This window comes from Gossypium raimondii, chromosome 6 (assembly GCF_025698545.1).
Source record: "Gossypium raimondii isolate GPD5lz chromosome 6, ASM2569854v1, whole genome shotgun sequence".
In the NCBI taxonomy this organism is placed as follows: Eukaryota; Viridiplantae; Streptophyta; class Magnoliopsida; order Malvales; family Malvaceae; genus Gossypium; species Gossypium raimondii.
In genome coordinates, this window is record NC_068570.1 from 1,531,855 (window position 1) to 1,543,075 (window position 11,221).

Genomic DNA, 11,221 nt, shown 5'->3' on the forward strand with positions numbered 1-11,221 from the left:
TTCCTATATAAGGGTTGGAGAAGGGTTATGAATAATTCTGAATATTGTATAAAAAAACAATTGAACTAGAATTTTTAAATAAAGAAAGAAAAACTTGATTCAAGTAGCGAGACTAACAACATATTTTAATCTAAAGACTCACTCTCTTAGATTGATACAAAAATCAAAACCCTACAAATACATTTTTGTTTTCATAATATTATACTTGTTCCCATAGCAATCTATACTAAAAATAATAATTTTGCCAATATGTGGTAAAAAATTGATATCCCTTAAATAAGTATTCAAGTTCGAATCTTATGAATAAAGAAAACAATATTGAGAGCATTTTATCCCGCTTAAGAGTTCAGCCCTACTTGATTATGAATTTTATCGGACAAATAATAATAATAATAATAATAATAAATTCAACAAAAACATATTTAGTTCAACAAAACAAAAGGTTATTATTACAACCAAACCATTCTAGTAAAATAGAAGCTTTCACACATGGTATTAGTACATATAAAGCAATGATAATGAAAGAGATTCATACATATAGAAGCCTTCATGGTTCACACTTTAGCTTCATCTTAGTTCACATCTTAGCAGGCTTTGGGAAAATATCAGGAGTGAATTTCTGAGCTAAACTCAAGCTCCCCTTAATCTTCATTAAACCCCTACACACATCAATATCTCTTGGATTAAGCAACCCCTTAATCTTCATTGAATCCCAAAATCCGAATAAAACAAATGATAATAATGTCTAATTATGCCTTACTACTATGGTTTAGATTTTTAAAATTTAGTCATTTTGGACTTTTAAATAGGCTGGAGGAAAAATTATATACAAAAATGACCTATTTGTTATAGTATTCGTTGGTACCACCTGACCAACCGGTGACACCATCCTCCTTTTCCCCTAATCATGGCTCAATCATCAATGTTTAAAAATAAATAATTTTTTTAGTGGTGCCGCCTGACACAGTGGTAGCACTGAACTGAAGCGTAATTATATAAAATGTTCAGGGACCTGATGAAGTAATTACTCTTTTTTATATTGGATGAAAAAAAAGGGTGCCGCGTATGTCCCGCATCAAATTAAATGGTTTTCAACTTTTGGTCTATTTGCATGTTAGGTCTATCCCTTTTTGAAATTAAATTGAAATATCCCTTAAAAGTATAAGAAAAACAAAAATAAACCTTCTCATTTTTTAAAAAATTAATAAAATTAAAAATTATATAAAATTATTAGTTAAATTACCCAATCAGGTCCCTGAAAGTTTTATATAATTACACTTCAGTCTAGTGCCACCACTATGTCAGGTGGCACCCCTAAATTTTTTTTTTAAAAAAAATCGATGATTGGATCATGATTAGGGGGAAGGGGGTGGTGCCGCCGGTTGGTCAGGTGACACCGACGAGTATTGTAGCAAACATTTTATTTTTGTATATAATTTTTCCTCCAGCCTATTTTCATAATTAATTAATATTTTTAGGTTATTTATATATAAAAAATTGTCATTTTAATTTGGGATAAGAGAACATTTAGTTACTGAACAACTTTTTCCAACTTAATTCCTAAACTTTTTCTTCGTCTTCATTTGCTCTTAAACTTGACAACTTTTCTCAATTTTGGTCCATATGATGATGTGTCACTTTAAGATTGTGTTAAATCATCACTTAATTTTTTAGGTGATAACGTGACACAATAGCAATGTCACATCATCACATTGACCAAAATTGGGAAAAGTTGCCAAGTCCCGAGACTAATGCGGACCAAAATAGTGTCCAGGGACTAAGTTGAATAAAGTTATCAAATTCAGAGACTAAATATTGCTTTTTACTTATGATTTTAGGAATTTAATCTCCCTCTACTTGCCAGATTTAAAACTTAAAGTTCAACTGATAACATTGTTAATGAACTTCCATTAAATTTGAAAACATGTGAACATTTAATAATTAAAACTTGCTTACGTGGATAGTTTAACGAAAACCCATTAACATTGTTATCGATTGGGTTTTAATTTTTAAATTAATAAATAAAAGGGCTAAATTTTAAAAATCCTAAAAAGTATAGAGACCAGGACATAATTAGACCAAATAATAACAAGAATAGAGGATAAGGATTAGGGATTGCACCTCATAAAAGCAACCTGGGGATTCATCTTCCCAGTGGCAATCTTAAGAAAATCATCATCCTTGAATGAAAATATAACATCAGGCTTTCCCCCTTCATATTCACCTAAATTTCAAGAGACAATACCATGAACAAATATTGCAAAATTTTATATTTATAAAACAAGAATATTGGGTCTTAGTGTATCAACATTTCAATTTTACGACTGTAAATTATAATCGAGAAACGAAAATCGATCTCTACTACAATGTTTGTCTAAATAAAGTCTAAAAATCTAAAACTCAAAAATAATACAATAAAACCTAAAACCAAACCGAATTGAACCAAAATATTATGGACGACTTGAAAATTCCAATGTTTATTAGTGGCCAAATCAATCAAGTCATTGATATTCAATTTGACTGAATCGACCACCGGTCCAACAATAATTAAATAAACAATAAAAAATTATAAACAAATTCAACCGTCAATTTTTTACTGATTCTAAGCAATTTACTTAAAAATCAATTCAACTTGTCCGAATTGATATACCGATCAAATTCCAATAATACTGTAACCAAACCCAACTCTTTAACTTAAAAAATGATGAGGGGAAGTGCTAACCTTTGATAACATCTCCTTTCTTGAGATCAACAACGTAAGTAACCTCATCAACCCCCAATTTCTGAAATTCATAAGTAAAAACAAGTTGAATTAAAACAACAACAACAACACATTTGCCTATTGATCAAGTGTGTTTACTTTTATTTTCACGATCGAATTTTTATCGAATAATAAGAGTTTTATGTTAGTAGTGTGTGATAATGATTTGCTTCTGCTCATGGTGTATAAATTATAAAAAAGAAAAAAAAAAGGGAAAAGGATGGACCTTGGGGGCAATATTGAGTTGGTAAACAAGACCAATCTTCTTAGTAAGCTCTTTACCAGCATCAGTACCCAAATGAAACTTCATCATCTCAAGCAAATTGTCAGATTTCAACTCAGCCATTTTTGTTATTATTTGCTCCCAAAAAGATTTAAACGAAGGAACCCCAACAACAAGTGTAGGTTATGGCAAATTGGCCTTGGGTTTGGCTTTATTTATGGTTGAAAACTTGAGATTCATTGATTTTCTTTTTTCCCCTTGCACGACAGTGTTTTTATTTTATGTACGAATAAGGAAAGAAAGTCGTTAGCCGTAGCTGACAAAAATTTATTTTTTACAGGTGGGGAGATGTTACATGACAATTGGCACATATCTCAATGAAAATTTGTAAAGATCTTATGACAATCGACACATATTCGAGTTTTTTCTAGATTTATTTCGAGTTATTAACGGGAGGAAGAAAGGAGAATGGAAAGAAGTTTTGAGTTATAGAGAGTCGGTGCAAGGAGACGGAGTGGGATAAAGAAAATGCTTCAGGGTTGTCCATTTGCTCTTTAACAACACAAAAATGCCAATTTCTTATTTAATCTAATGTGTAATAATTAATTTGTCTTTTTTTAATAGAGAAGACAAAATACGATCCGACTCCTAATACAAAATCTTCTATTATATATGATAATTTAATTACTCATGGTATACCCATATCTATACTCATAATCACATCATATTCTCATAATCATATAATCAATTATTGGAATCTAGAGTTCCCCATCTATAGCATTTCCGAGGCTACTTTCCGAACACAAAAGTTCATGTCCTTTCTCCGTAGGAGTTTTCGAGGACCGGAATGGCAGGGCCGTATATCAACCGGCAACGTTCGCTAAATGAGCTGACCAATCGAGACACAACTTCCTTAAAAAACATGGATGCCACCTGTTATAGACATCAAAAGATCAATGGATGTTAAAAATGTTCACCATGGTCATGGATAACCGACCCCGCTAATATATAAGGACATTACCTGCCGGTAAAGCGGTGACTGGAACTTAAAGTCCACGAGAAAGTGAAGATTGCAAGTTCCTAGAACTGGTCCGGGATTGAATTCCCATATGTTTATCAAATGATCGAAAAGGGTACTTTCCGATACAGTAGACTGCAAGGGACAACATACAGGGTCAGATCATCAGTATAAATAGGTAAAAAGAAATTCATCAACGAAAAAGAATGTCGGTTTTAATAAGTCACAACTACAAACAGCAGCCTCGGACTATTCATTCTTCATGAAGTATCTATGTCCAACACATGGATATAGAGATATGACCTCTAAAGATCCTCCAAATGTATGGAAGAATGTAGAAAAATCTAATCATACCCGTGTTAGATACTCACACCCAAGTCCGAGATACATAGCTCAGAAGAGCTCATATGCATTCTCCAAAGGTATGGCATGACAAACAAAAAAAAGTTCGTTATAAGATGATTGAAATGGCAAATGCAGTCGGTTTTGAGTTAGTTTAGACTAGAAATACAGTGCTTTCTTTCTAAAATTGGGTCATGGAAAACAGTTCTTGTTTAATATTTCGGGGTCGGGAGTCAAAGAAGATGCATGCAGCTGTCCTATTGCTTCATTTCATGTTCTATATCTCTCTGTTACAACCTAATGCGAAATTTAGAATCAAAGTCCCTGTAAACACACTCGCTCATACAGTCACTGGTGTATGGTTCTCCTATCCACGGATTTCTGAAGTTCATATTGTAATATACTATAGCATGCACGATATATTCGTTCTCTCACTCATCTTCGATATATATGAAGTAACACAGCTTATCGGATTTCGAATCTGTACATTCAGCACATTGCAAAATTTTCAAGCATCGATGCACAACATCTTAATACGATAAAGCATTGATAAGCTGATATCATCAAGTCATTGAATCACCGAAAACAGAACAAAAACAAGCAATGACAAGGGTTAAAGTTACCTTTACGAACTTCGGTCTGCTTAATTCCACACGAGAAACATAACTCTCGACGAGAAACTTAAAGCCAATCTCTAATTCAGCATCGAACGATCCATTGGGATACTGTTTAACAATATCAGACCGTTGACACCAAGGAACAAATCCATGGTATAAATCAACAGCTGCAACCACATCGAATAACTGCTCCGGCGAGTAACTAAGGATCAAACATAAGTCACTTATAAAACTCGATTCTAACTGACTTAACCCATGGCTTTCAGTCAAGACAGTTCAGTCACGTCGATTATGACTGGTCACCCAGGAAAAGTTACAAAACTTAGCAGCTTTTAATATTGGAATAATAGCAACTTTAACCCTCATCATTTATACATTATGTTAATTTAATCTTGACCTGATACTTCACACGAAAGGATAATTGAAAAATGTAAAAAGAAAAAAAAGGATTTTTGATAAAATTTATATTACCCCACAATAATCTTTTCCTCGTGGACTTTTGATAAAGCGCCGCCTTCTTCACCGTCGCTGCAACCTAAAAATCGTCTCTTTTGGAGAGTGTAACGATCGGAAATTTTGTTTGATGGTACAAAAGAATCCTCCTTGGGTGAAGCGAGTAACGGGTGAGACGATAGGGTTTCGGTGCCGGAAATGGTTGAAACACATCGGATTTGATCGGAGCTCCGGGAACAACCACCGTTGTTGGCGTTTCTAACGAAATGGGTAATCCTAATTCTACGGGATATTAGGGATCCGACCGCCTTCGAGGTCGAAGAAAATGGCGGCATTGGTTATGAATTAGGTGCTTGGATTTCTGGGAATTGGGAACTGGTAAGGATAAAAAGATCAAAGGAATTGGAATAGAATTAGAAGATGAAGGAGGAGTTTGCTGTAATGTTATTCATTGTTTTGAACAATGAAGCAGATTTCTGGGACATGGTTCCTAGTTCCTACATCCACCGCTAAGCTTGTCATTGCATTGAATTGTTTAACATATATCATAGGATTTTTTTAATTTTAAATTTATTCTTTTTATTTTAATAATTTCTTTGGGGAAAATATACCTATAGTCTTTGTATTTTTCAAAAATTAAGAATTTAGTCCCTCTATTTTTTAGATTTCAAAATTCAAGTCAAACTGTTTTTATTGTTAATTTATTTTGTTAAATTCAAATTAATTACAACTTTTTTAATTACATAGCTACAGTAGTTTTTTTATTTCAAAATCCCACATGAACAGATTTAATAAATAAATAGTATTAAAATTAAACTTGAATTTCGAAATCTAAAAAATAAAGAGACTAAATTCCTAAAAATAAAAATATAGGGGCTAAATTCTTTTTTTTTAAGTGATAAGAACATTTTAACTTTTTTTTAATTGCTGATATCACATAAGTTACAATAATTGATTGAGTCTTTAACTCAGTTGACATTAACATTGTTGTCAATGCAAGAAGACATAGGTTTGAATGCGCTTTAGCGCATTATCCTCCTAATTTAACAAAATAATAATAATATTTACAGTTAAACTTAAATTTTAAAATCTGAAAAGATTACAATGACTTATCTTTAGCTCACTTAGCATTTTTACTAATATGATAAATTAAATTACAATAAAAGCTCTTGTACTAAAAGTTAGATTACATTTTACTCCCTGAGTAATCATTTTACGTTAGATCAAAATACAGATTAGACCTTCTGTTAAAATTTTCATTCCATCACGTATTATATATAACTATTTAATTATTTCATCAGTCACAACAAATTTTGAATGAATTATCTGTACCAATCAAAACCCGCAAAGGTAGATATATATATTATTACACTACCACAACAGTATATATATTATACCACCACGTTCATAACTCAGATAAAAAGTGAGAATAATATATATACAAAAACAGAAAGAACATCAGCAGACCGGCGGCGAACGTCCTCCACCGAAACTACTACTAATGACGCACTTACTATTTTTACAAGAACAAAAAGTCACATTAATTATACCCCCATATCTCTCCGTCTTTCTCGGCACCGTCCCATACATTATCGACAAAAATATTTAGCATTCAAATTTTAACTTATGTCACCAAAAATGAACTCTATGGAGTCGGGTTTGCTGTCGGTATTAGGATGGTGATTACAAATTTCCTTCTTCGAAACGGAGCCTTACCGGTGGATGCTCCGTGGGTTTCACCTTATGGAACAACCTGAAAACAAAATGAGAGAAATGCTTTGATGCTTAGGGACTAAGATAAGTGACTATTGGCTAATGTAAATAGAGGATTAATGGTATTAAATTTTACTTGATCATTGCATGAAGCATCGGTTACCCGGGTTTTCAGCTTCTTTGGGCTGCAACATCCTTTTCTAGCCTTTTCACCCTGTTCCTCGTCGACAAAGTTCTGATCCGACACCTCTGCAACGAACCAACAAACCTTTTAAGAGTTTAATTACTTGTGCAACAAGTAAATCCATGAGTAGACATCGTGCCAAACGAATATTCATGTATGCCCTTAGTTCCTAATGACACGAAAGCCTAGAACTCGAAGTTATTCTCAGTATCAAACCAAATATCCCATCCAAAGCTGAATGATATGAGATACCGTACGAGTATGAAGGAACAACTGCACCGATTGTAAGCTCGAATAAGCATTAAACTTTGAACTGTATAGAGAGGGATACTAATCATACTATCGTATAATACATGGATAACCAAGATTACTTCAGCTGAAACACGGAGAAATAGACCTTAAAAGTCAAATTTCGAGCAAGTCTACGATTGGATGAGACTGCAGGCACCAAAAACACGTATTTGAGATGAAATCTACATGAGCAGACCAAAATGTCTTAAATGCATGTTCATGATATCGAGAATGGCATGTGTCAAAAGTGTTCGAGAAACAGATAAGAATTTGCTTTCTTCACATTTACATTGTTTGTTTTTACCTTTGGATGAAGCATTATCTTGAAGACTACAGGAGGCTAAAACACGAGACTTAGACCCGGATCTGAAATGCTGGATCCAAGGACTTGCCACGAAAGAATGAGAACAGTATCTTTTATTCAGTTGAACTACAGGTCTTTCAAAATTGATCTTCTTCCAGCTACCGCCTCGAAGGACCTTAAACTGCAATAAAGATCGGAATAAGCAGTAAAACAAGATTGCATATGGGGAATAGAGACAATCTCCCATCATTATTGTTGAGGGATTTCCATCTCTTTCGGAAAAAGTCTTCGAAGTGTCGTCCACTGAGAGCTGACAAATCCCTCAACACCTAAGGGGTTTTGTTTCGTAACTCTGCTCACAGAAAAGTTTGCAAAGTGTCTAAATGTCATATATGCCCTTTGAGGACAAGGAGTAGGAGCACCTCAGCCACCAAGGAAACTGGTGAGATTTGAACCTATTCCTCAAAATGCAAGAACGAGGCTTCGCAGACTTTTCTGTGAGCGGAGTTGGGAGACAAAACTCCATGGGGGACAACGCCAGACATGTTAAGGGGCCCACCAGCTCGCAACAAACAAAAATTCCAAGACTTCTTAAGACGCCCACCGGGAGCTGACCAACCCCTCAGCAGTCCACATTTTTCCTTAAGAAGGTTTTGTCTCCTAACTCCACTCATAGACCAAGACTTCTCAAGACGTCCACCAGGAGCTGGCAAACCCCTCAACATGTCCAGACTAGTAGTACCTATGGGGATTTTATCTCCTAACTGTTCACAGTGAAGTTTGCAAAGTGTCTAACTATCGTTATGCCGTTTGAGGACAAGGAGTGGGAGCATCTCACCCACCAAGGAAACTCAAGTTTGCGCTTGGTGGGATGCGAATCCATAACTCAAAAGACACGGACGACACTTCTGCAAGCATAGTTGGGAGACAAAACCCCCAAGAGACAATTCAGGACGAGTTAAGGGGTCTGCCAATACTTCAAAGACTTCTTCCGATAGAGTCAAAAACAATTATCAATAAGCAAAGATCAGTTCCAAACCTGGCCTGAAGAGATACAACGTGCTTTCCTTGACGATTTCGATCCGGGCGATTTCTCCTTCGAGTTACAGCCAAGGAAACTCATGGAATCATATAACTGGTTAACAAATGATGCTTCCATGGATTTAAGGTATAAACTATGTTTCTCATCCGTCCATTCAGTAGAGGTTGATTCTGTCATCATTGAATCCTGTTGTGTTACCATTAACACCCATAATTAGTAAACTCCAAAAACCAGAGTATAAAGCAATTAAATAAAAAAAAACATAAAATTAAAGAGACCACCATTAAAGCCAACCACATATACAACTTGCATCAATACTATAAAATAGGCCTAATTCTGAATTTCATCCCTCCACTTTAAACTGAAAAAATAGACCCTCTACTTTAATTTGTCAGAACAACAATCAAAGCTACTCAAAAAAGTTATAAATTAAAAAAAAAAGGACATGCATGATTGAAAAAGATAATAAGTTAACATCTAAAAAGATTCAAAGTGCGAAATTTTCAAAATTTAGCTTATAAATCACTTAAATTTCCAAAATTTACTTCCTCTAAACCAAAAAACCAAAAAAAAACCCATCACTGAAATTCATGCATAAATCAATAAACAAAAAAGATCTATGAAAAAGAATAAGAAGAAAAGGGAGGTACCAAGGTTGGATTTTGTTCATGGTGAGCTAACTCGGGTGAACTTTGAAGAGTCAACTCAGGGGCAGAAGCTTCTGAACTCTTCCGAGACTCAATTCCTCTAAAACCCTCCATGCAAAAAAATAAAAAGATCCACTGAGTTGAGAAGATTATAGAATAAAATGACAAAATTTTCTTTTTCTTTAAGGAAAAGAGAAAATATTTGAGAGAGAATATAAGGAATGGAAGGTAAGAGATGATGATGATGATAATATGAAGGGGAAAAAGAACGATACAGTTGTCATCGCTTTTTACACGTGTCATGGGTCCCGCATTTTGCCACGTCATTTCTTTTAGGGTTAGCGAATACGGCCCTAGATATTTATTGGCTTTCAAAATATCTAAACTAATATCTACTCCTTTTCTATAATTAAGTTGAAAGTTAGAGATAAGATTATTTTATAAGAAAATATTAACACTTAATTGCATCAGGCATCCTCGAACTATACTCCTTATTTTACATTAGCCCTTCATTTTAAATTATTTTAATTTTATCTTTAAATTATCAATATCATATCAATGAAACTAACCATAGTCCCTCTCCCCACTCTATAAATAGAAAGATAATACACTTCGGCGCACTCAAACTCACGTTCTTCTATATTGACAACAATGTCTATGCCAATCCACAACATATTTTCTTAATTCTTGTACTTAAATAAAAATATAAAAAAATAATTTATGTTGAATAAAAATTATATAATAATAAAACCGAACGAAATAAAATTTATTTTATTCAATATCGCCCACCGATATTAAAATCTCACCTCCATAAATATCAAGTGAGAAAAAAAGGAGGGTATACTATAGATAAGGTTAGTAGTTTTATAATTTAAATAATGTTAATTTTTTATTAATAAATGTATTTAAAATTCTATATTAAGTAATATTTACATCCTTCATTTAAAAAATTGAACCTATGATACTAAATTTAGTAAAAGTTTAATTAATATTAAAAATAGTATTTTGCACTCACAAATATATTTCTTGAAGGGTCATTAGATTTTTGTACTATCACAATTCAGTATTGTTCTATCTCGAAATTAAGAAACAAATGTATATCATATATATCTACAAAATTTCTAGATATCTCTCAAAGTTAAAGATTTAAGCAATTAAATCTTGGTATAATGTGAAATTTAGTTATTAATGTTTACATTTTTTATCAATTTGACCATTATTCTTTTTGAGTTAAAATTTAACCATCAATTTTAAAAAAAAAAGTAAAACAAAATATTGACTAAAACATTAATTTTTCGATAATGTTGGTGTGGTAACCCATATAACAGATTCACATGTACTTTCATGCTAACAGGATATTATTTTTTCTTATATGACATGTCAAAAATAATTTTAAAATATTTAAATTTTTTAAAAAAATATGAAGTATATATGAATTGTCATTCGAGCTACCATGTTTAAAATTTTAAAGTCTTAGTCAATATTTTGATAAGGTTGAAACCAAATTTAAATAACAAAAGGGTCAAATTGACAAAAAAATATAAGCATTGATTATGTCTTAAATCTTTTGAAATAGTTTTTGAGAGATTAAAGTTTAAAATATTAGATATTTTAAATAAAATATGA

The 11,221-nt window shown here is 32.9% G+C and overlaps 3 protein-coding genes across 3 annotated transcripts; all 3 read right to left on the reverse strand.

The window, feature by feature from the left end:
* Positions 1 to 384: 384 nt before the first annotated feature.
* Positions 385 to 3,187, reverse strand: LOC105774162 (sterol carrier protein 2). Its single transcript, XM_012596540.2, has 4 exons — positions 2,988 to 3,187; positions 2,723 to 2,783; positions 2,122 to 2,224; positions 385 to 659 (listed from the first exon to the last, which is right to left on the reverse strand). Exons 1-4 carry the CDS (start codon positions 3,105 to 3,107, stop codon positions 578 to 580), a joined length of 366 nt encoding a protein of 121 aa, XP_012451994.1. The 5' UTR covers positions 3,108 to 3,187; the 3' UTR covers positions 385 to 577.
* A 350-nt stretch (positions 3,188 to 3,537) lies between these two features.
* Positions 3,538 to 5,948, reverse strand: LOC105774161 (uncharacterized). The gene is made up of 4 exons (XM_012596539.2): positions 5,433 to 5,948; positions 4,968 to 5,163; positions 4,006 to 4,137; positions 3,538 to 3,917 (listed from the first exon to the last, which is right to left on the reverse strand). The coding sequence occupies exons 1-4, from the start codon at positions 5,747 to 5,749 to the stop codon at positions 3,795 to 3,797; spliced, it is 768 nt and encodes a 255-aa protein (XP_012451993.1). The 5' UTR covers positions 5,750 to 5,948; the 3' UTR covers positions 3,538 to 3,794.
* Positions 5,949 to 6,736: 788 nt separating this feature from the next.
* LOC105774319 (cold-regulated protein 27) lies at positions 6,737 to 9,822 on the reverse strand. The gene is made up of 5 exons (XM_012596771.2): positions 9,599 to 9,822; positions 8,946 to 9,134; positions 7,907 to 8,087; positions 7,264 to 7,376; positions 6,737 to 7,167 (listed from the first exon to the last, which is right to left on the reverse strand). The coding sequence occupies exons 1-5, from the start codon at positions 9,707 to 9,709 to the stop codon at positions 7,156 to 7,158; spliced, it is 606 nt and encodes a 201-aa protein (XP_012452225.1). The 5' UTR covers positions 9,710 to 9,822; the 3' UTR covers positions 6,737 to 7,155.
* Between the last annotated feature and the right edge of the window lie 1,399 nt (positions 9,823 to 11,221).

Coding starts and splice junctions, on each gene's coding strand:
- LOC105774162 (XM_012596540.2), bottom strand. CDS start 3,107: ATGGCTGAGTTGAAATCTGACAATTTGCTTGAGATGATGAAGTTTCAT. Junction 2,784..2,987: donor AACTCAATATTGCCCCCAAG/GTCCATCCTTTT, acceptor TATGAATTTCAG/AAATTGGGGGTTGATGAGGT. Junction 660..2,121: donor CCCCAGGTTGCTTTTATGAG/GTGCAATCCCTA, acceptor TGATGTGTGTAG/GGGTTTAATGAAGATTAAGG.
- LOC105774161 (XM_012596539.2), bottom strand. CDS start 5,749: ATGCCGCCATTTTCTTCGACCTCGAAGGCGGTCGGATCCCTAATATCC. Junction 5,164..5,432: donor GAGGAAAAGATTATTGTGGG/GTAATATAAATT, acceptor TTTGATCCTTAG/TTACTCGCCGGAGCAGTTAT. Junction 4,138..4,967: donor GCAGACCGAAGTTCGTAAAG/GTAACTTTAACC, acceptor TGTCCCTTGCAG/TCTACTGTATCGGAAAGTAC.
- LOC105774319 (XM_012596771.2), bottom strand. CDS start 9,709: ATGGAGGGTTTTAGAGGAATTGAGTCTCGGAAGAGTTCAGAAGCTTCT. Junction 9,135..9,598: donor ATGAACAAAATCCAACCTTG/GTACCTCCCTTT, acceptor GTAACACAACAG/GATTCAATGATGACAGAATC. Junction 8,088..8,945: donor GTTGTATCTCTTCAGGCCAG/GTTTGGAACTGA, acceptor TCTTTATTGCAG/TTTAAGGTCCTTCGAGGCGG.